This window comes from Geotrypetes seraphini, chromosome 7 (assembly GCF_902459505.1).
Source record: "Geotrypetes seraphini chromosome 7, aGeoSer1.1, whole genome shotgun sequence".
NCBI lineage: Eukaryota > Metazoa > Chordata > Amphibia > Gymnophiona > Dermophiidae > Geotrypetes > Geotrypetes seraphini.
The window spans coordinates 47,949,142-47,972,502 of record NC_047090.1 but is presented as its reverse complement, the minus strand read 5'-3'; the positions used below and the strand labels follow the sequence as shown (position 1 = coordinate 47,972,502).

Genomic DNA, 23,361 nt, shown 5'->3' with positions numbered 1-23,361 from the left:
CAGAGTAATAAAATATACACCCATAGGGAGAATACATGCATAAAATGACATTTATAAATTACCCCTGCATAAAAGTACACTAGATGACCAGTGGTATAGTAAGGGGGGGAGGGGTGGACCATTCCAGGTGCTATCTTTTCGGAGGGTGCTGGTGCCTCTCCTCCACTCAGCCTTTTTCCAACTTTGACACAGGCACCCTGTTACAATATTAGGAGTCCTTTTACTAAGCTGTGGTATTTCCTGTGGTCCCGGGAGGGGTGTCGGTGGTTTCTGTTCAGGGACGGAGGAGGAATGCAGTCTTTTCTTGTCGCGGGAGGGGGGGGGTCCAGGGTGCGCTGAAGATATTTTTTAAATTAAAATAAAAGAAAGAAATTAACATCCAATCATCATCATAATAATAATAACAGTTTATATACCGTGAAGTTCTATGCGGTTTACAAAAGATTAAGAGAAGGTACAAAATGATTGAACATAAGAGAGGTGAACAAGAGAGGGTAAAAGGTCTAGAAAACCGATATTGAGGAGAGGGAGATGTACGGGTCAGTTGCCTAGATATAACAGGAACAGGTATGTTTTTAGGCGCTTCCTGAATTCCTTGTAAGTAGTGGGCGAGAGCAATTAAGAACATAAGAACTGCCTTCTCCGGATCAGACCTTCGGTCCATCAAGTCCGGCGATCCGCACACGCGGAGGCCCTGCCAGGTGTACACCTGGCGTAATTTATAGTCCATCAAATCCTTATATGCCTCTCTTAAGGAGATATGCATCTAGTTTGCTCTTGAAGCCTAGGATGGTCGATTCTGTCATAATCTCCTCTGGGAGAGCATTCCAGGTGTCAACCACTCTCTGAGTAAAGCAGAACTTCCTGACATTAGTCCTGAACCTGTCCCCCCTCAGCTTCATTACATGTCCTCTAGTCCGTGTCAAATTGGACAATGTAAATAATCTTCTCTGCTCTATTTTGTCGATTCCTTTCAGTATTTTGAAGGTCTCGATCATATCCCCACGCAGTCTCCTTTTCTCAAGGGAGAACAATCCTAGTGTTATAAGTCTGTCCTCGTATTCCAGTTTCTCCATACCCTTCACCAGTTTTGTTGCTCGTCTCTGCACCCTCTCCAGCAGCTTTATATCCTTCTTTAGGTAGGGGGACCAATGTTGGACACAGTATTCCAAGTGTGGTCTGACCATTGCCCTATAAAGCGGCATTATAACTTTCTCTGATCTACTCGAGATTCCTTTCTTTATCATGCCCAACATTCTATTTGCCTTCTTTGCCGCTGCCGCGCATTGTGCCGACGGCTTCAGGGTCCTATCTATCAGTACACCCAGGTCCTTTTCTTGTTCTAGGTCTTTACCCCATAATGCTGCTTGGTGTGAGAGAAGGTGTTCATGGTGTTTTTTCAGTTTACAACCTCTAACTGGGGGGGGAAACGAAGTTCGAATGTGAGCTTCTCTTATGTCTGTTGGTGGAGAAGGAGAAAAGGTCCGTTAAGTATTTGGGGGCTAATCCATACAGTACTTTAAAGCAGAGGCAGGCGAACTTAAACTTTACGCGTGCTTCTGTCGGCAGCCAGTGCAACTGCCTGTAGTAAGGTGTCACGTGATCGAATTTCTTTAGCCCGAAGATGAGCCTGACCGCTGCATTTTGCATTAGTTGTAAACGTCGCATATTCTTTTGGGAGATAGATTTTTGATTATCCCGACTGTACTTGAATATAAACTGATCCGAATATAAACCAAGGTAACCTTTTTTTCTCCTAAAAAGAGGTAGAAAAAAGGTTAATTCAAATATTCAACTGCCCTGCCAGGCTCTGTACCCAGCCTTCCTCCCTCCCTCTGATGCCTTGCAGGCTTCCTCTGGGCCTGCCATAAGCCCTGGTGGTCCAGCCATAAGCTGGGGCAGGAGGGATCCCTCCCACCTCCTGTCCCAGCCATCTCTGAAACATCCCACCTCCCTCCTAGACTTCTAGAAAGCCTACTTTGAAAGCCGTGGTGGTCCAGTGGTGAACTTGGGCAGGAGCGATCTTACTCTCCTGCTCTGTGCAGAGCCACTATCTAACATAGCTGCCATGTGGTTCCTTTGGTGATCATACAACCCTGGAATCCCTTGGAGGCACAGACTTAAGATTTCTTATCACACAGGAATGTAAGCCTCCTCTTCCCTGGAACTCCCATCAGGTACAGCAGCCAAGCCAGGATCCTTGCTTGAGCTCCTCCTGGAGACCTCTCTTTCCTCAGGGCCTTTCTGATCCAGGGTATTTAACTACCTCCCCTCTCTGACTCAGTCTCTGACATGGCAGGTTAGCGCCACCTGCCATAAGCTGGCTAAACTGCAACTTCAGTGAGGGAGTATTCACTCCCTCGCACTCCAATGTATTTATTGTTTTGGTATCTTTTCCTAAACTTTCAAGCTTATATTATTATTCAGAGAAAATTCTTGTTAAAGGATATAAAGAGGATGGGGCTTGATATACTGTTATTTCTGTGTGGTTACAGTCAAAGCAGTTTAAATATTTTAGACAGGTACGTACTTATTATGTTCCTGGGGCAATGAAGTGTTAAATGACTTGTCTAGAGTCATAAGGAGCTGCAGTGGGAATTAAATTCACAACCTCAGGGTGCTGAGGCAGTTGCCCCAACCACTAGGCCACTCCTCCTCTTCAGCGATATTTTAAAGAAAGGTAAAAGAATAATAGAATTAAGCAAAATATATTCTGTTCTTTAGGTCCTAATGATGGTGTCAGATCTGCGAAACCATCCAGCATCTGTTCTTATGGCCGATGGACACCCCATTGTGATAAGTTCTGATGATCCATCAATTTTTGGAGCAAAAGGCATCTCCTATGACTTCTATGAGGTGTTTATGGGTATTGGAGGCATGAAGACTGATCTGAAGACTTTAAAAGAACTGATTTTAAACTCAATACGGTAAAAAAGAATTATTAATTCTTCCCCCCACCCACCCCCAATACATACACACACACTTATGGAAAAGCATTGTTTATAGATCATGTATCCATACATCCCAAAGTTCCTTTTATTTTACATTCAAGAAACTTTGGTCTTTAGCTTCTTAATACAGTTCAGTTCTTTTGGTCAGATGTCATAATTAGTCCATCAAAAATTAGTACAGTACTTCCTTTCTTCTTAGGAAGGAAGATAGGAGAGATGTGGTAGACATTTAAATCCCTCAATCCTATAAATACATAGGAGGTATGCTTCTTTCATTTGAAAGGAAGCTCTGGAACAAGATTTCCCTTGATTATTCCTGAGTCACTCCATCCCTTTTCACCTGCCACCGTTGAGCTAGATGCACTAAATAGGATCAGAAAGACTGCGTTGGTCTGCTCTGATCTGATTTTTGGCTGATTTCTAAAAGAGCTATTGATGCACTAAAAATTTTGCATGCAAATGATTTGCACGAAGGTTCATTGTAATCCCCGTCTCTCCCATCTGATTGATCACTGTGAGAGCGACTCTCACATATGCGCAGAGCCGGCAGGGGAAGCCCCCACCTGGTGCAAGAAAAAATTAGCAGGAGGCATGTCAACTCTCTCCTGCCAAAGGAGACCCCCACGAACCATCCCCTACCCTCCCCCTCCTCCCAAAAAGGCAGGAGAGATGCCCACTCCCTCCTGCCACCAGATGCACCCCCGAATCCCCCAGTACCTTTGAAGAGAGCAAGAGGAAGGCTCGGTCCCTCCAGCTCCGAGGTCCGCTGATTCAAAATAGCGGGCCTTCCCCTCCTTGGTGCATCAGGTGATGAATGGGGAGGGGACCTTAGGCTCCTCACTCCATTTGCAGGAGAAAGTGGGCATTCCTTTTGCTGTTTTCGCTGTCATGGGGGAAGGGTCCAGGCTCCAGTGCCAGTTCATCGGGGGATGTCAAGGAGGGCCGTCATCAGTGGGGGGGGGGGGATTTTTATGGGCAGATATTGTGCATGTGTAACACATACACACACAGCATCTGTGCCTATTTAAAACAACAAGAAAAGGTTTGGCATGTTATAAATATTTTTGTATCGATTGACATGTAAGCGACTGGTCTTGACCAGTCGCTTTTTTTGGATCGCTAAAAGTGATCACTTTTTTTTTTTTTTGTGCATCGGGAAGCTATGTTAGAGTATCAGTTGCTCTGCTAGTTTACATGGCATTTCAATATAATGAGCTTATTTGCATGGTTGGATCAGAGAATGAGCAATTGTGCAGAAAACCACACGGTGTACCATTTTCTGCATTGGGTTGACAAGGTCATCGCTAAACCAGCGACGATGGTTAGACAATTGCTGACTTGAGTGCATCTGTTTAGTTTCTGTAAATAGAGAAGGAAGTAGGGAAGGGACAGTAGTCAAACCACTGTGTGGACAAATGTGTTTATTTAAAACTAGTGTTTAAGCCCGTTAGATTAACGGGTGCTAGAATAGATGTGTGTGTGTATAAAAGAGCCGACAAGAGGCAACGCCACCTTGGACTTGGTCCTAAATGGCCTCACGGGACCGATAACAGAAGTGGAAGTCATGGTTCCACTGGGAACGAGTGATCACAATGTAATCAACTTTAAACTTGACATCGGGAAAGGGAAACATGCCAAAACCTTAACCACCACCTTAAACTTTAAAAAGGGTAAATACGATTGCATGAGAGCCATGGTAGAAAAACGACTCGAGAAGATGGTGGACAAACTTGAAACGGTAGATCAGGCATGGTCCCTACTGAAAAATACTATCACAGAAGCACAAGATCTCTACATTCCGAGGATTTCCAAAGATCGGAGAACAAAGAGCAAAAGAGAACCGGCATGGCTTACCATACAGGTGAAGGAAGCCATAAAAGAAAAGAAGGACTCTTTCAAAAAATGGAAATGCATAAAGACAACCGAAGCCTGGAACAAACATAAAAATGATCAGAAGAAATGTCACAAGGCGGTGAGGGATGCCAAACAGGAATATGAGGAAAAAATAGCCCAGGAGGCCAAAAACTTAAAGCCCTTCTTTAGATACGTTAAAGGGAAAAAACCTGCAAAAGAGGCAGTGGGACCCCTGGACGACCAGGGAAGAAAAGGGTACATCAAGGAAGATAAACAAATCGCAGACAAACTAAATTCCTTCTTTGCGTCCGTCTTTACGAAGGAGGACACCTCAACAATACCTGAAGCGGAGAAAGTGTTTGCAGGAGAAATAGAAGACAGCCTCACCACAGTTGAAGTGGACTTAGACCAGATATACTATCAGATCGACAAACTTAAAAGTGACAAATCCCCTGGACCGGATGGAATTCACCCGAGAGTCTTAAAGGAATTGAAGGTTGAAATCGGAGAGTTATTGCAAAAACTTGCAAACCTGACAATCGGAACTGGACAGATACCGGACGACTGGAGGATAGCGAACGTCACACCAATTTTCAAAAAAGGATCGAGAGGGGAACCGGGCAACTATAGGCCTGTGAGTCTTACGTCTGTCCCCGGCAAGATGGTTGAAGCACTGATCAAGGATAGCATAGTCCGGCACTTGGACGCACACGACTTGATGAAACCCAGTCAACATGGATTCAGGAAAGGGAAATCATGTTTGACGAATTTACTCCAATTTTTTGAGACCGTGAACGAGCAAATTGATAGTGGGAAGCCGGTGGACATAATATACTTGGACTTCCAGAAAGCGTTCGACAAAGTTCCACACAAAAGACTTCTCAGGAAACTACAAAGCCATGGCATAGAGGGAGATATACAAAGATGGATAGGCAAATGGCTGGAAAACCGAAAGCAGAGAGTGGGCATAAATGGGAAGTTCTCCGACTGGGAGAAAGTGACTAGTGGTGTACCCCAGGGCTCGGTACTTGGGCCGATCCTTTTTAATATTTATATCAATGACCTGGAGGAAGGAACATCCAGTGAGATCATCAAGTTTGCAGACGATACAAAACTATGCCGGGCAATCAGATCGCAGGAGGATAGAGAGGAACTCCAGAGCGACTTGTGTCGGTTAGAAACATGGGCGGAGAAATGGCAGATGAAGTTCAATGTGGAGAAATGCAAGGTAATGCATTTAGGCAATAAGAATAAGGAATACAAGTATACAATGTCAGGTGCAACTCTGGGGAAGAGTGAACAAGAAAAGGACCTGGGTGTACTGATAGATAGGACCCTGAAGCCGTCGGCACAATGTGCGGCAGCGGCAAAGAAGGCAAATAGAATGTTGGGCATGATAAAGAAAGGAATCTCGAGTAGATCGGAGAAAGTTATAATGCCGCTTTATAGGGCAATGGTCAGACCACACTTGGAATACTGCGTCCAACATTGGTCTCCCTACCTAAAGAAGGATATAAAACTGCTAGAGAGGGTGCAGAGATGAGCAACAAAACTGGTGAAGGGTATGGAGAAACTGGAATACGAGGATAGACTTATAACACTTATAACTCCCTTGAGAAAAGGAGACTGCGTGGGGATATGATCGAGACCTTCAAAATACTGAAAGGAATCGACAAAATAGAGCAGAGAAGATTATTTACATTGTCCAATTTGACACGGACTAGAGGACATGTAATGAAGCTAAGGTTCAGGACTAATGTCAGGAAGTTCTGCTTCACTCAGAGAGTGGTTGACACCTGGAATGCCCTCCCAGAGGAGATTATTGCGGAATCGACCGTCCTAGGCTTCAAGAGCAAACTAGATGCATATCTCCTTAAAAGAGGCATATATAGATATGGTGGACTATAAATTACGCCAGGTGTACACCTGGCAGGGCCTCCGCGTGTGCGGATCGCCGGACTTGATGGACCGAAGGTCTGATCCGGAGATGGCAGTTCTTATGTTCTTATGTGTCTGTTTTTCTTTCTTTCTCTCTCTCCCCTTGACCGCTGTCTGTCTGTCTATGTTTATTTGTTTTTCTCTCCTTGGACACTGGCTGTATCTCCTTGGACGCTGCCTGAATGTCTTCCTTTCTGTCTGTCTCACTGGCCCCCTGTGTGTCATTCTTTGTGTCTGTGTCCTTGTATCATTGCCCCACCCCCCCAGAGCAAAGTTGTCTGCCCCCAGCATACCCCTTCCCCTCTCCCTGACTGTCTCTCCATGGCCCCCTTCTGTCTTCCCCTTCCCCCCCTCCGAGCAAAGCTGTCTGGCCCCCAGCAACCCTCTCCAACAAAAGCATCCCCCTGTACCTGCAGCATCGGCACGACACCCTTCAGCCAATCGTGAGTGCTCAGAGCGCGAGAGGGAGCGGGGCCTGCAACTTCTTCAGCGTCGGTGAGGAAGGAGAGGTTGGCCCAACTCAGGGGCTTTGTGGACAGTCTTCTGCGGCTCGAAGCCCTCCTCCAAGCAGCCACTTCCAGCAGCACTCCATACTGCCTTCCTCCCGCCGCCCAGAGTAGATGTCTGTATGTTTTTTTGTTTTTTTTTAATTTGTCTCTCTCTCCTTGGACGCTGTCTGTCTCTCATTCTTTGTGTCTGTGTGTCTCCCTGGTCCTCTTGTCTGTCCGTCTTTCTTTCTGTCTGTCTCCCTGGCCCCCCTGCTTGTCAAAACAGCCCCCTTTCCCTCTCCCCCTGTTCTGCAATGCCTACCTGCTCCATGGCCCCCTTCTGTTCCTCCCCCACCTGATTGCTGTCTGCCCCCAGCACACCCTTCCCCCCAAAGCAGTCCCTTTCCCTCTCCCCCTATTCTGCAATGCTTACCTGCTCCATGGTCCCTTTCTGTTCCCCCCCCCCATGATTGCTGTCTGCACTCATCACAACCCTCCCACCAAAACAGCCCCCTTTCCTGTCTGCTCCATGCCAGGTTGGGCAGACTGGATGGACCATTCGGGTCTTTATCTGCCGTCATCTACTATGTTACTATGTTACTATGTTTCTTTTTCCTCTTCCCCTCCCTGCATCCATGGTTTCTGCCACCGCTGCCACTCCTATTTAAAGCGGCCTGCTGAGGTTTGCGGCCGGCTGTAGCAAACCTCGCAGGCCGCTGTCCACCTCAGTAGCATGTTCCCTCTGACGCGATCGCGTCAGAGGGAACGTGCTACTATGTGGAGAGCGGCCTGAGAGGTTCGCTACAGCCGGCCGCGAACCTCAGCAGGCCGCTTTGAACATGAGCAGTAGCGGTTGTTGCTGGAGGATGGGGGGATGGGGGGGGAGTTGTCGACGTGCAGGCCGCAGTGAACAGGAGCGGCGGCAGGACCATGAGGCGGGAGTGAGCTGTTCGGCTTCCCCTATCTGGGGAAACTGCCGTGCCGAGGAGAGCCGGGAGTGAGTTGTTCGACTTCCCCTATTTGGGGAAACCGCCGTGCCGAACTCAGCTGCGCGTCGAGAGTGAGTTGTTCGACTTCCCCTATCTGGGGAAACCGCCGTGCCGAACTCAGCTGCGCGTGGGGCCGTAGTAAGCGCGGGGCATGCTGCACTCTTGGCGGCCACGGATCTACGGATCATGGAAGCACGCCGATAAGAATGCGCATGCGCCGCCTACGGTTTTATTATATAGATGTCAAATTTCAGTTAAAATGTACACAAGTATACACATAAATAAAACTAAACGTGGCAGGCATGTAAAGTCCTTTGTGATAAAACAAACACTGGATTTCAACACAGGCCGTGTTTCGGCCACAGTGGCCTTCCTCAGGGATTGTAAAAAGTAGCCTAAAAGAACAGAACAACAATGATAGCAATTAAAAATACATACATATGTGATATGTACTGGAGGTTAAAAAACATACATATAGAGAGGAGTACACTTAGAGCAGTCCATAAAATATAAATGCACATTTGAAATTTAAGTAACATGAAAATATAACCTTATAAAGCATTGAATCATGAAATATAAAAGCCATAAAAACGTAAACATAGTAATATACAAAAACACTGATCAAGCAATAAAATGTAAACATATGAGACATAAATATCATAAAACATAAATGCCATGAAAGTAAGGATAAAGTACAAAAAATATATACAGTGGTACCTTGGATTACGAGCATAATCTGTTCCAGGAGCATGCTCGTAATCCAAAATGCTCGTTTATCAAAGCGAGTTTCCCCATAGGAAATAATGGAAACTCGCTTTGATAGGTTCCCACCCCCCCCCGAGGCCAGCAGCGCTGCTCCCCCCCCCCACGAGAACCGGCATTGCTCCCCGCGAAGGCCCCCCCCCCGCGAACTGGCCCCCCCCCCCCCCCCCGCGATCCACACCCCCCCCCCGCCGCCATCGGGCACCCCCCCGCCGCGATCTGAGGTCCCCCCAACCCACCCGAACCCTCTTCTTACTTTTCTGTAGCCTCCGCAGCGGCACCGGCACCAGCATGTCCTGTGCGTGGTGCCGGTGCCTGAAGATCTGCTTCCTGTGCTGGGCCTTGAGAGTTCACGTTTGACGTGAACTCTCAGGCCTTGAGCATGCGCACATGCTCAAGGCCCAGGACAGGAAGCAGATCTTCAGGCACCGGCACCACGCACAGGACATGCTGGTGCCGGTGCCGCTGCGGAGGCTACAGCATAGTAAGAAGAGGGTTCGGGTGGGTTGGGGGGGACCTCAGGTCGCGGTGGGGGGGTGCCGGATCGCGGGGGGGGGGCGCTCGCAAATCAAAGCGTGCTCGATTTCCGAGGCACCGATTTTGCGATTGTTTTGCTCATCATGCAAAACACTCGCAAACCGGTGCACTCGTAAACCGAGGTACCACTGTATAAGCAAATAAGGGTACGAGACATAAATATCATGAACATGTGAATAATGTAGTGTGCCTGAATGTAGCAAAATGCAAAAGAGACCAGCAAATATAATCAGGAGAGGGAGCAAAACGGAATCAGATAAAGCCAGATCTACCCAATAGATGGCACCAATAGACATAAAATCAAGCAAAACAGGTTACTAAAAAATAAAAAGGTAAAAATCACTAACAAGGACTAAGCCCAATAAAACCTAAAAATATCAACCAAACATAAAAACATAAATAAAAGTAGGAATAAGCAAAAAAACAACAAAAAGTTATATGCAGAGAGTCTTACAAGGTTCATGCCGCCTGGCACACTATGGGTAAAACAAACACTGGAATAAAAGCCAAAAAGAGAAAACAATTAATGAAAAGGTTGAATGACTTTACAAAAAACACATGTTCAGAGAAAGCAAAAGTAATTAAAGGCTAAATTTTGCACCAAAAAGGAACGTAAGGGGATGTGTTAACGTCACTCGTTGGCTATTGAAAGATGAAGGAATCAACAGGTAAGAGCCAGAGGACGAATTGATGTCACGAAAAAGAAGCGTGTGTGAGATAAAACAAAACAAAAGGCACCAAAGTGTAAAAATGAGTTTGGGAGGAACATAAAAACAAAGAAAATTAGGTATGGAAACGAAGGGGCTGTTTTAGGACAAAGTAATTTATGAGAAAAAGAACGTAGAGACAAAGAACTACTTCTAGACATGATTTCTTTAAAAAAGAGACAGATGCTGGACAAAAAGTAAATAATAAATAAATAAAACCAAGGTGCCAAATGAATGGGAGTCTAGATTTAAAGAAACCAATGAATATATCTAGTGCATGAAGTATGAGTATACAAAAAACATAAACAGAAAGGGAATAGGAAGGGGGTGTTGGAAAAGAGGGGGGAAGGGAAAGAGGATGGGAAGTGAATAGGTCAAAAAGACAAACGGGGAGCAAAAGGGAAAAAGGGGGAAAAAACAAAAAAAGAAACAGAAAGGTGGGGTCGAAGAGGGATTGTGTGGAAAAAAGTGAGGGGGAAAAGAAGAAATTATGCAAGAGGGGGAATGGGAGGGGGGAAGGAAGGGCAAAAGGAAAAGGAGAAAGGAATAGGGTCATGGAGGGAAAAAAGAGGGAAAGGAAGGAAGGGTGGGGAAAGGAAGAGGAGGGGGAAGGAAGAAAAAGGGAAGAGACGTAGAGGGAAGGAAAAAAAGAAAAAGATGAAGAGGGAAAGAAGGAAGGGAGAGGGGAGGCAGATCAGTTAAGGAAAAAACTGTAAATTCTATTGCAGAAGTAGATCAGTTAGAGAGAGACTGAAAAGTCTATTTCAGAGTTTAAGCCATGTGGGTTCAGACTTTGAAAATCAAAAATGAATCTTCGTTCCTCTTGAAGTAAAATGTAATCAACATCTCCTCCTCTTATCTGACCATCTTGAGTATGAGGAATTTCAGATCGTCTATGGTGTGGTTCATAGTCTTCCAATGTTCCACTAGTGGCGCAGACATTACACCTCTATTGATGTAACTGCGATGTTAAATAACTCTCGTGCGTATCATATGCTTTATTTTTCAAATGTAGATTTTCTTGCACGGACATTGTATCAAATATACCACATGGGTTTAATTTCTGTAGCATGAGCATTTCAAAATCACACTCAAGTTTGAATTTGCCTTCTAGTAATATGATAAGTTAGCAACTGAATAAAGAGGCCAGACTATTTTTTTCTGTATTTTTACCTCTCATCTATTATTCCTGTGTTTTTTGGTGTACTCTTGATAATGATGGATTGTGATCCTAAAGCTGAGATTGACCAGATTTCCTGTTCTGTCTGTAGTTACAGTGCCTTGTCTCCAGAGATGAAAACAAAAGCAACGGAGATCTGGATGAAAAAATGGAGTAACTTTCTAGGAGACTTTGAAAGTGCTTTTCCTGTGGAGAAGGTCTAACAAAAGCAAACGTCGGCTAGAGTGCCTTACTAACTGTGCTTGTGTCCACACATTTCATAAACAAATACATTCTACTTCTTTTTTTTTTTTTTTTTTTTAATTTTTATTGATTTTCAAACTTCGACAGTGCAATGCAATTAATTGAACATAAAATACTGCATAAAACGCACTATTAACTACACAAGTAATACATAAAACAATCATTTTCTCCCATCCTTCTCCCAATTATTAAAACAATAAGACATGACAGAATAAATTACACATTTTGGTGGGCAAATGTGTGTACCACAAATAAATATGAGAGAATGAATGCGGAATGTATGGGGTTTAGTAGTTCATTTAATAAAGTGTGGAGCCCATTGACTACATTTGTTACCTTGCAATAAGGGTCATGTATCTCTTCTTAGATTTCCTTACACATCCAGAGTGGCTGGGTGGGGGGGAGGGAAATGTATTTTGAGGATTTAAATTACTTAATTATAATATTGTAAATACATTCTACTTCTGTTTGAATAGTTGCAACCTGATTGATAAGGAGAGTCCCAATAAGCCCTTTTCCAAAAAGAAAGGGCCTGTTGAAAGATCAGGAAATGATCCACAAAGATCTGTCACAAGGAAATGTCAGAGAAGTAATAACCACAAAATCAATAATGTACTGTACCCTTACTCTAGGAAAGACATTGGAAAGAGACATACTTAAACCAGCTGAACCACATAAAATAAGTTTGAGAGGAAGCCTTAGGTAAAATAGTATTGCTCACCAGCACTACCAATCAACCTGATAATCTTTGAGCCGAACGGCTCTATTTGTCACCTTTAGTGCACATCATTATATGCCTCTCTATTTTAACCCTTTATTTGCCATTACTCAGAAGCAACATGTGTTTTCTATGGCTCTTATGGGAGATCTGCATCTCCAAATTGCCTGTTACTTGGCACCGTTGCTCTCTTCAACATCAAGTTACGTAAAGCAGCCGTTTCACCATCCTGCCAATTAAAGGGTTAGCAATTTTTTAAATAAATATTCTTTTAATGATTAAAGTAATTATAAGATATTGTTAGTGGTTATACTAAATCCACAGAGGGGCATTTTCTATAGTGTGTCTTAAGTCTGACTTTGGACATTTCTTGCAAGACGTCCATTTTCAAAACTGCTAGATGTCCAAATTCTTTCTTGAAAATGACATATTTGGACATCTTGGCCATCAGGATGTCCAACTGTAGGATGTCTAACTTTTTTATGCCATTTTTGACCACAAAAATGTCCAAGTTCAAAACATCCAAATCTAGACCATTTGGGTGTGAGAGAAGCCAGCATTGTAATGAACTGGTCACACATGCCAACAGAGCAGTGAGGTATCTTAGAGGGGGTACTGCTTTGAACTTCTCATAAAGGGTGCCAGATGTACATCTCATCATAACCCCCTCAAAATTTATGGTGAGCCCTCCAAATTTCCCCCCAAACCTACTATACCCACTTGTCTACCATCCAAATAACCCTTATGGCACCTATATGGCAGTATGGATGTGTTTCCACCATAAATTTAGTGGTTAGAGTGACTTATGGGCTTGGGTCCTCTTCTCTATGGTTCACTAGCCTATCCACCAAGCTACTTAAGACACCTGTATGCTGCTGTATTAGGCTTTCCCATACTAGGTGTTGCTATCCTAGAGACAGGTATGTACTGCTTCATTCAGATCTTTGTAGCATGGGAGGGGTCAGTTACCACTAGGGGAGTGTATGGGAGTCATTACCTAATCCCTCCAGTGGTCATCTGGTCAAGTTGGGTTCCTTTTTTGGCAATTATATGTTTAGCTCTGGTCATCTTAAATTCTACCCTGTATGCCTTGGGAAATGTTTGATTATCACAACAAGATGTCCAAATGCTAAGCATGCCTCCAACATGCCACCTTGAACTTTGGATGCACAGTGGCTAAGAAGTCTAGTAAGATGTCTGGAAAGCTGCCTTCGAAAATCGGCCCTTAGACGTTTTGGTGCAAAAAATGTTCATGTGACGATTTATGGTGAATTTTGGACATCTTAGTGTTTTGAAAACGCTCCTATTAGTGTCCGGTGTTATATTGTGAAAAAGGCTAAAATATGCCCTCAAAACACCCTGAAAACACCCACAAGAAATTGAAATCAAAAAATTTATGTTTCTGTTCATTGATACATATCACTTATCCGTGCTGGTAGATGACAAAAATGTAGTCCTACAAGGGACCTAAGTGCGTCTCTACTGTCTGCCAGTAAAATGCCATACACAGTCAAGTAATAACCTACAGAAAATGCTGGGAATGTCTGAATTCATCTAAACATTTATAAGTACAGTGGTATCTTGGATTACGAGCCTAATCCGTTCCAGGAGCATGCTTGTAATCCAAAATGCTTGTTTATCAAAGCGAGTTTCCCCATAGGAAATAATGGAAACTCGCTTTGATACATTCCCTCCCCCAGAGGCCAGTGGTGCTGCTCTATACCCCCCCCCCCCCCAGAACCGGCATTGCTCTCCCCCCCCGAAGGCCCCCCCCTGCGATCCAGCACCCTCCCCCTGCGTTTCGGCACCCCCCCCCCCACTGTGATTGGGCACCCCCCCCACCCCCCCGCTGCTTCTTACTGTCATCTGGGCACCGGCATGTCCTGTGCGTTGGTGCCGGTGCCCGAAGATCGGCCTCCTCTTCTTGCTGGGCCTTGAGCATCTGCACATGCTCAAGGCCTGTGAGTTCACATTCTCTCCGAGAATCTTTGGAGAGAGCGTGAACTCGTAGGCCTTGAGCATGCACAGATGCTCAAGGCCCAGCAAGAAGAGGAGGCCGATCTTCGGGCACTGGCACCAATGCACAGGACATGCCAGTGCCGGTGCCCAGATGACAGTAAGAAGTGGCGGAGGGGTGCCGGATCATGGGAGGGAGGGTGCTGAATCGCGGGGGGAGGGTGCCAGATTGCGGGGGGCGCCGCTCGCAAATCAAGGCACGCTCGGTTTCCGAGGCGCTGATTTTGCGAATGTTTTGCTCGTCTTGCAAACTGGTGCACTCGTAAACCGAGGTACCACTGTACTGTAATATTATATATGATACTAATAGCCAATGATTTAAGTAATGGGGTAACAAGATCATATTTTTTATAACCAGTTATGTTTGATGGTGGTATTTTGAATTAGCTGTAAATGTTTTAAGTTTTTTTTTTAACTGTATACCTTTATATAATGAAATACAATAATTTAAACGGCTAATAATGAGAGCATGAACTAAAACCTTAATGGCTGAAGATTGTAGTAAAGGTCAAACAGAGTGTATACGATGTAAATTATGAAAACAGTTCCATACAACTGAAGATATCTGTGGTGAATATGAAAGTGCAGAATCTAAAATTATACCTAAAACTTGAATTGTTGTAACCTGTGGAACTGTCTGGTATATCATTTAAAAGGATTGGAAAAAAATAGACCAGAATTTTTGTTGTTTTTCCAAAAAGCGAAGTTTTGGATTTTGATGGATTAATGATTAATTTATAATTTATTCTAAGCAAACCAAGTTATCAAATGTTTTAATTTGTTAATACAGGTGATTTATAACTTGTCTAATGGATCAATAATTGGATAAGATTTGAATATCAGCATAAACAAAAGCTGTAAAATCTAAGGATTGTAGAAAGTTAGCAATGGAGAAAGAAAAATGTTAAATAAAGTAGGTGATAAAGTTGATCCCTGTGGAACTCTGGAAGAAAAGTTAAATTTTTGAGATATTTGATCCAAAAGAAACATATGTGCGATCATTAAGAAATGATGTAAACCATTTAAATACTCCAGATGAACCCTGAGCTTCCAGTGGGGGTTGCTCGAAGAGAAGATGTGTGGAGAGAAGGAAAGGCGTGTCCTGTAAGCAGTCAGCTGGCACCGCTCCTTCCCAGTGTCTTGCGGCACACCTGAAATCTGAGAAGCCACACTAGTGTGCACACAGTTTGCGATACACTGGTCTAGAATGTCTCACGGGGAAAGATTTTGTGCCTGTCTGCACAATTTCCTTACTAACTTAATAAAAGCCATTTTACATAGCTATAGTGCCACATCAATGGCGTAGTAAGGATGGGTGGCGTACCTTTTTAACTTCTCTGGCATAAGCCCATGTTGGTGTTGGCTCACCCTTTCATGTTACTTCCTAGGATGTGATGTTAGAATGCCAATGCTGAGATGGGCAGCAATCTCACACCGTGGAAGTAAAAAAAAAGTATGGGGGGGGGGGGGGGGAAGGCAAGCAAGGAGAGGAGTGGGGAAGGGGCGGAGAGGAGGAGGTTGAGGGGTGTGATGCCCTTAGGAAAACTGCCCCATGTTCCTATGCCACTGTGCCTCATACCCAATTCTTTGACTATCAAAGTACAGTACCAACTATAAATATAGGCATCTCTGGGGACAGAACAGATGCAGTGGGAGTGAAATTGGAATGTATGTATGCATTTTATAAATATATACACACGTGTACCTATTCTTACTGGCATATTTTCCAGCGGTAATAGTGACACATGTTTTTAAACATATGCACTTATTTTTTCTGTGTAGGTGGTGTGTTATGTTGCATTTGTCTGCAGAAAGGGTCACAACAGAGTAAATAGAAGTGCTGAAACATTTTAAGAAAGTTAAGAATTGTGTTATACCCATTAGATTTAGTTATCCCAACTAACAAGTGGCTAGGATTTGATCATCATGAATCTGAGATACAGTTTAGTGCCACCACGCTCTGATTTTTATTTTCAGCAAACTGAAAGTCCTATGATGCTTGTCTGCTCAGAACTAGATTATTAACGAGGAACAAAAGGTGCATCCTGGACTAAATAACTTTCAGCAATTAAAAAACCCTTTGCCTTAAGTTAACAGCAGTTGGCGAATTCTAGAAAATACAACTATATCACAAAAATTATTACAGCTAGGGAAAACGTGGGTGGAAAAGGCCCGTTGACAACTATCCACGCGGGCCTGCCTTCTAGAAGCAAACGCACAAGAACTACATTTCCCAGAAGGCGAATTCCACACTAGCTGGGTTTTTTGTTCGTTCCCACTCCGCTGTGCATCCTGGAAAAAGTAATACAACGAGCCTTTCCGCGTCACGTGAAAAAAGACGCGCACCACTGATTGGTCCCTCCGGCGACAGCGCCGCTTCCGGGAACTGCTGGCTTCGAGCGGCATGGCGCTGGCGCTCGCCTCGGCCAGGTGCGGCTTTTCGCTGCTGAAAAGCGGCCGACGGCTGCGGGGCCTCGGAGCGTGCAGAAACGTTTCGGGAAGCGTTCCTAAGGTAACGACGGGGGGGGGGAGCCGGGTACGTTTCTCTCCAACACCCCCCCTAGTTCGTCCCTTGCTCGCCTTCTCCTTCATCCTTCAGGCTTGTACCATCTTGGTTGCGCTTTAGGGCTCCTTTTACGAAGGCGCGTTAGCGGTTTAACGCGCGCTAAACCGCCGGGCGCGCTAGCCGCTACGGCCTCCTCTTGAGCGGGCAGTAGTTTTTCGGCCAGCGCCTGATGAAAAGTCACGCAGCGCGGCTTCGTGAAAGGAGCCCTAAAGCTCAACCAAGACGGTACAAGGCCTTTTATGAAGGCGCGTTAGTGCGCACGGCTTTTCATCATGGCTAACCCCCTGCGCTGAACTGCCGCCTGCTCCTTAAGGGTTGCCAAGACTATGTCCAAGCCTATGGCTCCAGAATTTCAGCAGCTGTTTGCTCAACTGAAAGTGGCTTAAGTGAGAAAATGTACCTTCCTCCCTGGTGAGGGAGGTGTGATGTTAAAGCAGTGGTCTCAAACTCGTGGCCCGCCAGATACTATTTTGCGGCCCGCGGTCTGTACTAGTGCTGCCCGCTCTTTGCAGCTTCCTCCGGCTTCCTCCTGGCCTCCTGCTCTTACCTTCAGATAATTACCACAGCCTGCAGAGAGGATTGCCGGTGCTGTAGCGATCCTTGCAGACTGCTGTCGTCCTCAGCAGCATGTTCCCTCTGCCGTGATCCTGCCCCTGACATCAGAAGAGGAGCGGGACCACATCAGAAGAGGAGCGGGACCACAGCAGAGGGAACATGCTGTGGAGGTCATGGCAGCATGCAAGGAATTCTACAGCACCAACGATCCTCTCTGCAGGCTGCAGTAATTAGCTGAAACTAAGACCGGGAGGCTAGGGGGGAAGCTGGAGGACGCTGCAAAGAAGGGGGGAAGCTTTCGGTGGGGGGGGGGCCTTATAAACTATAAAGAGTTTTATCTCGTGCAAAATTGTCATTTCTTTAATAAAAAAAACTTCAATCCATATAGCCTCAATTAAAGTTAGTATATATTCTTTTATGACCTCAGCAGTACAAACTGTGAGAAAGTTTTCATTCACAGTATATTGTCTTGCACTAAAGTCTTCATCGGTCAAAGTTTTCTATCAATATCTTATTAATTTAGTTTATTCGTTTTTATTTATTTTTCAAAATAAGTTAGAAAAAATAGTCATCTCTTTATCAGAGCATAGCAGGGGTTCTTCACCGACATAGGCTATGTTTCGCCACATAAGGCTTTATCAAGGTAATCCCCTTTGTTATGCCGAATCCACGTGTACTGCCATCGTTATAGTTTGGTTGTGAATGAAAACTTTCTCACAGTTTGTACTGCTGAGGTCATAAAATAATATATACTAACTTTAATTGAGGCTATATGGATTGAAGTTTCTTTGGTATCTAGCCTTAAAAAAATATATATTACCGCCTTATATACCTATTTCTTTAATAAGACATTAACTTTTTTTTTCTGCGGCCCTCCAAGTACCTACAAATCCAAAATGTGGCCCTGCAAAGGGTTTGAGTTTGAGACCACTGTGTTAAAGGATGCTCAGGATCGTAAGGTAGACATGGTATTTAGGAGACAATTTGAAGCACTAGCTGTGGGAATCAAAGCTGCTGTGGCAGCCTCGTTTATGGCACATGCCTACCACACTGGATTGCGGCGCAGTCCCATGGCAGTAGAGGATGTATGCTCCTGATTGATGTTGGAGGGGATGGGTTATGTGGCGGATGCACTCTGTGACATCATGAGAGTCATGAGCAAGGTGCTGGCATACACCGTTGCCACCTGCAGGATGCTCTGGATCAGACAATGGGCAGGCGATTCGGCATCCAAGGCCACCTTAAGCAGACTGCCTTTTAAAGGGCAGATGCTATTTAAAAAGGGATTGGAACGACCTCATAGCCAGCTGTCCTAAGTCTCTGCCGGACAGCAGACCTTGCTGATCCACTGGGGGAGGCAGAGGCAATTTTTGTTCCTCACGATGTTCCTGCCAGTACTACACAGGTGCCTCTGCTCAGAAATTTTATCAGGGATCCAGACAGAGATTTGGCAGTTCCAGACACCAGCAACCCATGGGGTCTCATGTCAGCCTGGCCTCCAAGAAGACATAATGACACCAAGGCAGCAGCCATGCTCCTGCACCTTGGTGGGAGACTGTTGGTGTTCTGGAGGGCATGGGAGCAAATTTTCTTCGCCTGCTGGATCCTAAATCTTATTCAGGAGGGTCACAAGATCAAGTTCTATTGCCCTCCCCCAGATCTGTTTCTGGATTCTCTAGCCAGACGGCTAGAAAAGGAAGCCAGGGTCCTAGCGACAGTGTAAAGACCCCTAGACATTCAGGCGCAGATGCACTAAAGCCAGCGATCGTTGCTAAACCTGTTTTGACAGCTTTAACGATGATCGCATTTGCTGACCCGATACAGAAAATGGCTCACTGTGTGGTTTTCTGCACGATCTCTCATTCTCAGATCTGATCATGCAAAGAAGCTCATTAATATTGAAATGCCATGTAAACTAGTAGAGCAATTGATGCTCTAACATGGCTTCCTGATACACAAAAGAAGTGATTGCATTTAGCGATCCAAAAAAATGTGACTGGTCAAGACCAGTTTATGTTAACTTGCATTTGAGCCATCTTCTCTTAAGTCAAATATATTTATTGCAGTATATCACAACAATCAATTCTAAGCACGCTGTAGATAGACTGTTGCTGATGCCTGTGGGATATCAGACCACCCCCGAGTATTCCTCATTCCTCCCAGTATGGCAAAAGCATTTTTTTTATATATACTGTATATATATGTAAACTTTTAGTGCTGTTTTTGTTCATAAATTAAATAATTTAATTTAAATAAATAACTTAGCTTTTCAGCCTTTCAGTCAGTATGTCCCCTTAACCAACGCATTTCGCTTTTTAAGGTATGAGGAAGCTGAAAAGGAAAAAGATACAAAAGTCAATGAGGCTGTTTTATCAAACGATAAAAACTCCATTCTATATCACATTTGTAACAAAGAATCTATCTTACCCATATTAATCACAGTCACATTTACATGCCCTCAGCTATCAAAAGATGTCCGCAGCGCTCCTGCACCATACTAACATAGGAAATCCCTCCTAACGTCACATCCGGTCCAAGCCGGAAGCATCACATAGACAATTACTTACATATTTTTGTTTTAAAACTATTCCGCCCGATTGAAAAGATAAACAGGCAACAAAAACATTTGAAAATAATTTCATAAAAAACTGGAAATCATTTAGGTGTGAATTTGGGCCATCCAATCTGACGTTTCATTTAAACCCCCCTGGGGCCATAGAGTTCAGCATGAACATCCATCTCAATTCTCTTAAGTTTAGGCTGCGCTCGATATTACCTCCCTCCCACCCTACAGAAATTACATCTAACACGCGCCACTTCAAGTCCTGCAGTCCATGACCGCATAGTTTCCAATGATGGACTAGCGGAGATGATTCGTTTTGATTAAATACTCAAGACTTGTGCTCTGTCAATCTTACTTGAATAGGGCGTGTGGTCTGCCCAACATATAGTTTAGGACATGGGCATTGGATGACGTTTATAATGTGATCTGAGTTACAGTTAGTTCGATGCCTTGAATGGTGCACTTCACCAGTGCAGGGATGATTCCATGCCTCACCTGATATTGAAAATGGACACCACTGGCATTGGCCACAGAGGAGATGACAACCTACTCTCCTAGGGGTAACGTCCCTCAAAATACTATGATTAATATATTCCACAATATTTTTCCTTCGCTTGTAGGAAAAAATCGGCCTATCAGCTATAGCTGGAATAGCTAATTGTACAATATGCCAATGTTTGGCAATAATATGAATAATAGTGTGGACGTGGGTAGAGAATTGTTGAATAAATGCCACCGATTCAGCAGGGCTTTCTTTTTGTTGGTCATATTGAAGCAGCCATTCTCGTTGGGCATACTTCGCCCGAATGTAAGCATTTTTCACTACATCCCGGGGATATCCCCGTTGGTAAAAGCGGGATTTCATTATTTTCACCTGCATTCGAAAGGCATTCAGAGAATGGCAGATCCTTCAAAGACAACTGATGGAGAGACTCCTTTTGAGGCCCAGCGGGTTAAAACTATGAAAGCGCAGTAAGCTGTTTCTATCCGTTCTTTTTTGATATAATGTGGTCAGCAAGTGATCCCTCTCTTTCATTATTTTGATGTCCAAAAAAGCAATTTCCTGATTTTGATCCTGGAGGACTGAAAGACAGCAAATATTACACCTATCTTTAAAAAGGGATCGAGAGGAGACCCAGGAAACTACAGGCCGGTAAGTTTGACATCGGTTCCGGGCAAGATGGTAGAAGCACTGATAAAGGATAGCATCGGTGAGCACATCGAATAAAATGGGCTGATGAAAGTGAGCCAACATGGCTTCTGCAAGGGAAGATCGTGCCAAACAAACTTACTGTACTTCTTTGAGGGGGTAAACAACCAGTTGGACCAAGGCGAACCCGTAGACATCATTTACCTCGACTTCCAAAAGGCCTTTGACAAGGTACCCCATGAGCAGCTACTTAGGAAGCTGTGGAATCACGGGGTGGAAGGGGACATACACAGATGGGTCAAACACTGGTTGGCAGGCAGAGGGTTGGAGTGAAAGGTCACTACTCGGGCTGGATGAGGGTCACGAGCGGAGTTCCACAGGGGTCAGTACTCAGACCACTGCTTTTCAATGTATTTATTAATGACCTGGAAACGGGGACGAAATGTGAAGTTATAAAATTTGTGGATGACACCAAACTCTGTAGCAGGGTTACAACTGCCGAAGAGTGTGAGGAACTACAAAGGGACCTAAACAAACTGGAGGAGTGGGCGAATAAATGGCAGATGAACTTCAATGTAGGGAAATGCAAGGTCATGCATATAGGGAAAAAGAACCGGATGTTCAGCTACCAAATGGGGGGATTAGTATTAGAGGGAAGTAGCCTTGAAAGGGACTTGGGCGTACTGGTGGACACAACAATGAAGTCAACGGCACAATGCGCAGCAGCCTCAAAGAAGGCAAACAGAATGTTGGGTATTATCAAGAAGGGTATTACAACCAGAACGAAAGAAGTCATCCTGCCGTTGTATCGGGCAATAGTGCGCCCACACCTGGAGTACTGTGTCCAGTATTGGTCACCGTATCTTAAGAAGGATATGGCAATACTTGAAAGGGTTCAGAGGAGAGCGACACGAATGATTAAAGGCATGGAAAACCTTTCATACACTGAAAGATTGGAGAGACTGGGGCTCTTCTCCCTGGAAAAGCGGAGACTTAAGAGGGGACATGATAGAAACCTACAAGATCATGAAGGGCATAGAGAGAGTAGAGAGGGACAGATTCTTCAAACTTTCAGAACATAAAAGAACAAGAGGGCATTCGGAAAAGCTGAAAGGGGACAGATTTAAAACAAATGCTAGGAAGTTTTTCTTTACCCAGCGTGTTGTGGGCATCTGGAATGCGCTTCCAGAGGGCGTAATAGGGCAGAGTATGGTGCAGGGGTTCAAGAAAGGATTGGACAATTTCCTACTGGAAAAAGGGATAGAGGGGTATAGATAGAGGGCTACTGCACAGGTCCTAGACCTGTTGGGCCACCGCGTGGGCGGACTGCTGGGCACGATGGACCTCTGGTCTGACCCAGTGGAGGCATTTCTTATGTTCTTAATGTCTCTCTGGTTAAGTTCCTCAATAAACTGATGAAGTTTCTCTTCAGTGGAAGACCATATACAAAATATGTCATCCAGGAATCGCTTCCAGATAACCATATGATGAAACAAATCCATTTTATAAATGTGCTTCTCCTCCAAAACAGCCATAAATAGAGTGGCAAGTGAGGGGGCCAATGACGTCCCCATAGCAATTCCATGAAGCTGTAAATAAAAGTTGTTATGAAACCAAAAATAGCTTTTTGTTAAAACAAGAGTTGCCATTTCCATCAACACTGCAGTAGACATTCGAGGTCGTATAGTTTGTTCACTGAAGATTTTCTGAAGAAGCACTAAAGTTTGATTCACCGGGATCATTGTGTACAAAGCAGTTACATCAAATGTAACTAATATCCAGTGTGTTTCAACAGTCCGAATTTCTGAGATCATTTTCAGCACATGGATAGTGTCCTTAATGTATGATTTAACCTTCTGGACATCCTTCTGTAAAAAAATATCAAGGAACTTAGACAAAGGTTCCAAAGGGGAATTCCGCATTTTAGATTTATATGCTTTTGATATTAAAGTCGAGATCGTAGCTTTTAAATCTCCAACAAGATCATCATTTAATACCTGGTAAAAGCTTGACAATTATAGGGAATCCATCAAACAAACTAAAATAAAAAAATACAGGAGAGATTGAAAGGGGCTATATGAATAATCAAGTAAAGATAACCATCAGATTTCTTCCTGGTAGCATAGTGAATGGTGCACTAATGT

General features: G+C 44.3%; 2 protein-coding genes across 4 annotated transcripts in view; both read left to right on the top strand.

The window, feature by feature from the left end:
- ADA2 (adenosine deaminase 2) overlaps positions 1-11,742 on the top strand; it is a 104,880-nt gene extending 93,138 nt beyond the window's left edge. Inside the window, exons 9-10 of one of the 2 annotated variants that reach the window (XM_033952742.1) lie at positions 2,725-2,927; positions 11,498-11,742. In XM_033952742.1, the coding sequence (XP_033808633.1) occupies positions 2,725-2,927; positions 11,498-11,609 (315 nt within the window). In that variant the 3' untranslated portion in view covers positions 11,610-11,742. The remainder of the gene's footprint in view (positions 1-2,724; positions 2,928-11,497) is intronic. The other variant, XM_033952741.1, reaches the window with a different exon arrangement.
- Positions 11,743-16,685: 4,943 nt separating this feature from the next.
- Positions 16,686-23,361, top strand: part of HDHD5 (haloacid dehalogenase like hydrolase domain containing 5) — a 41,599-nt gene continuing 34,923 nt past the window's right edge. For both annotated transcript variants that reach the window (XM_033953474.1, XM_033953473.1), the window contains exon 1: positions 16,686-16,895. In XM_033953474.1, coding sequence (XP_033809365.1) covers positions 16,788-16,895 — 108 coding nt within the window. In that variant the 5' untranslated portion in view covers positions 16,686-16,787. The remainder of the gene's footprint in view (positions 16,896-23,361) is intronic.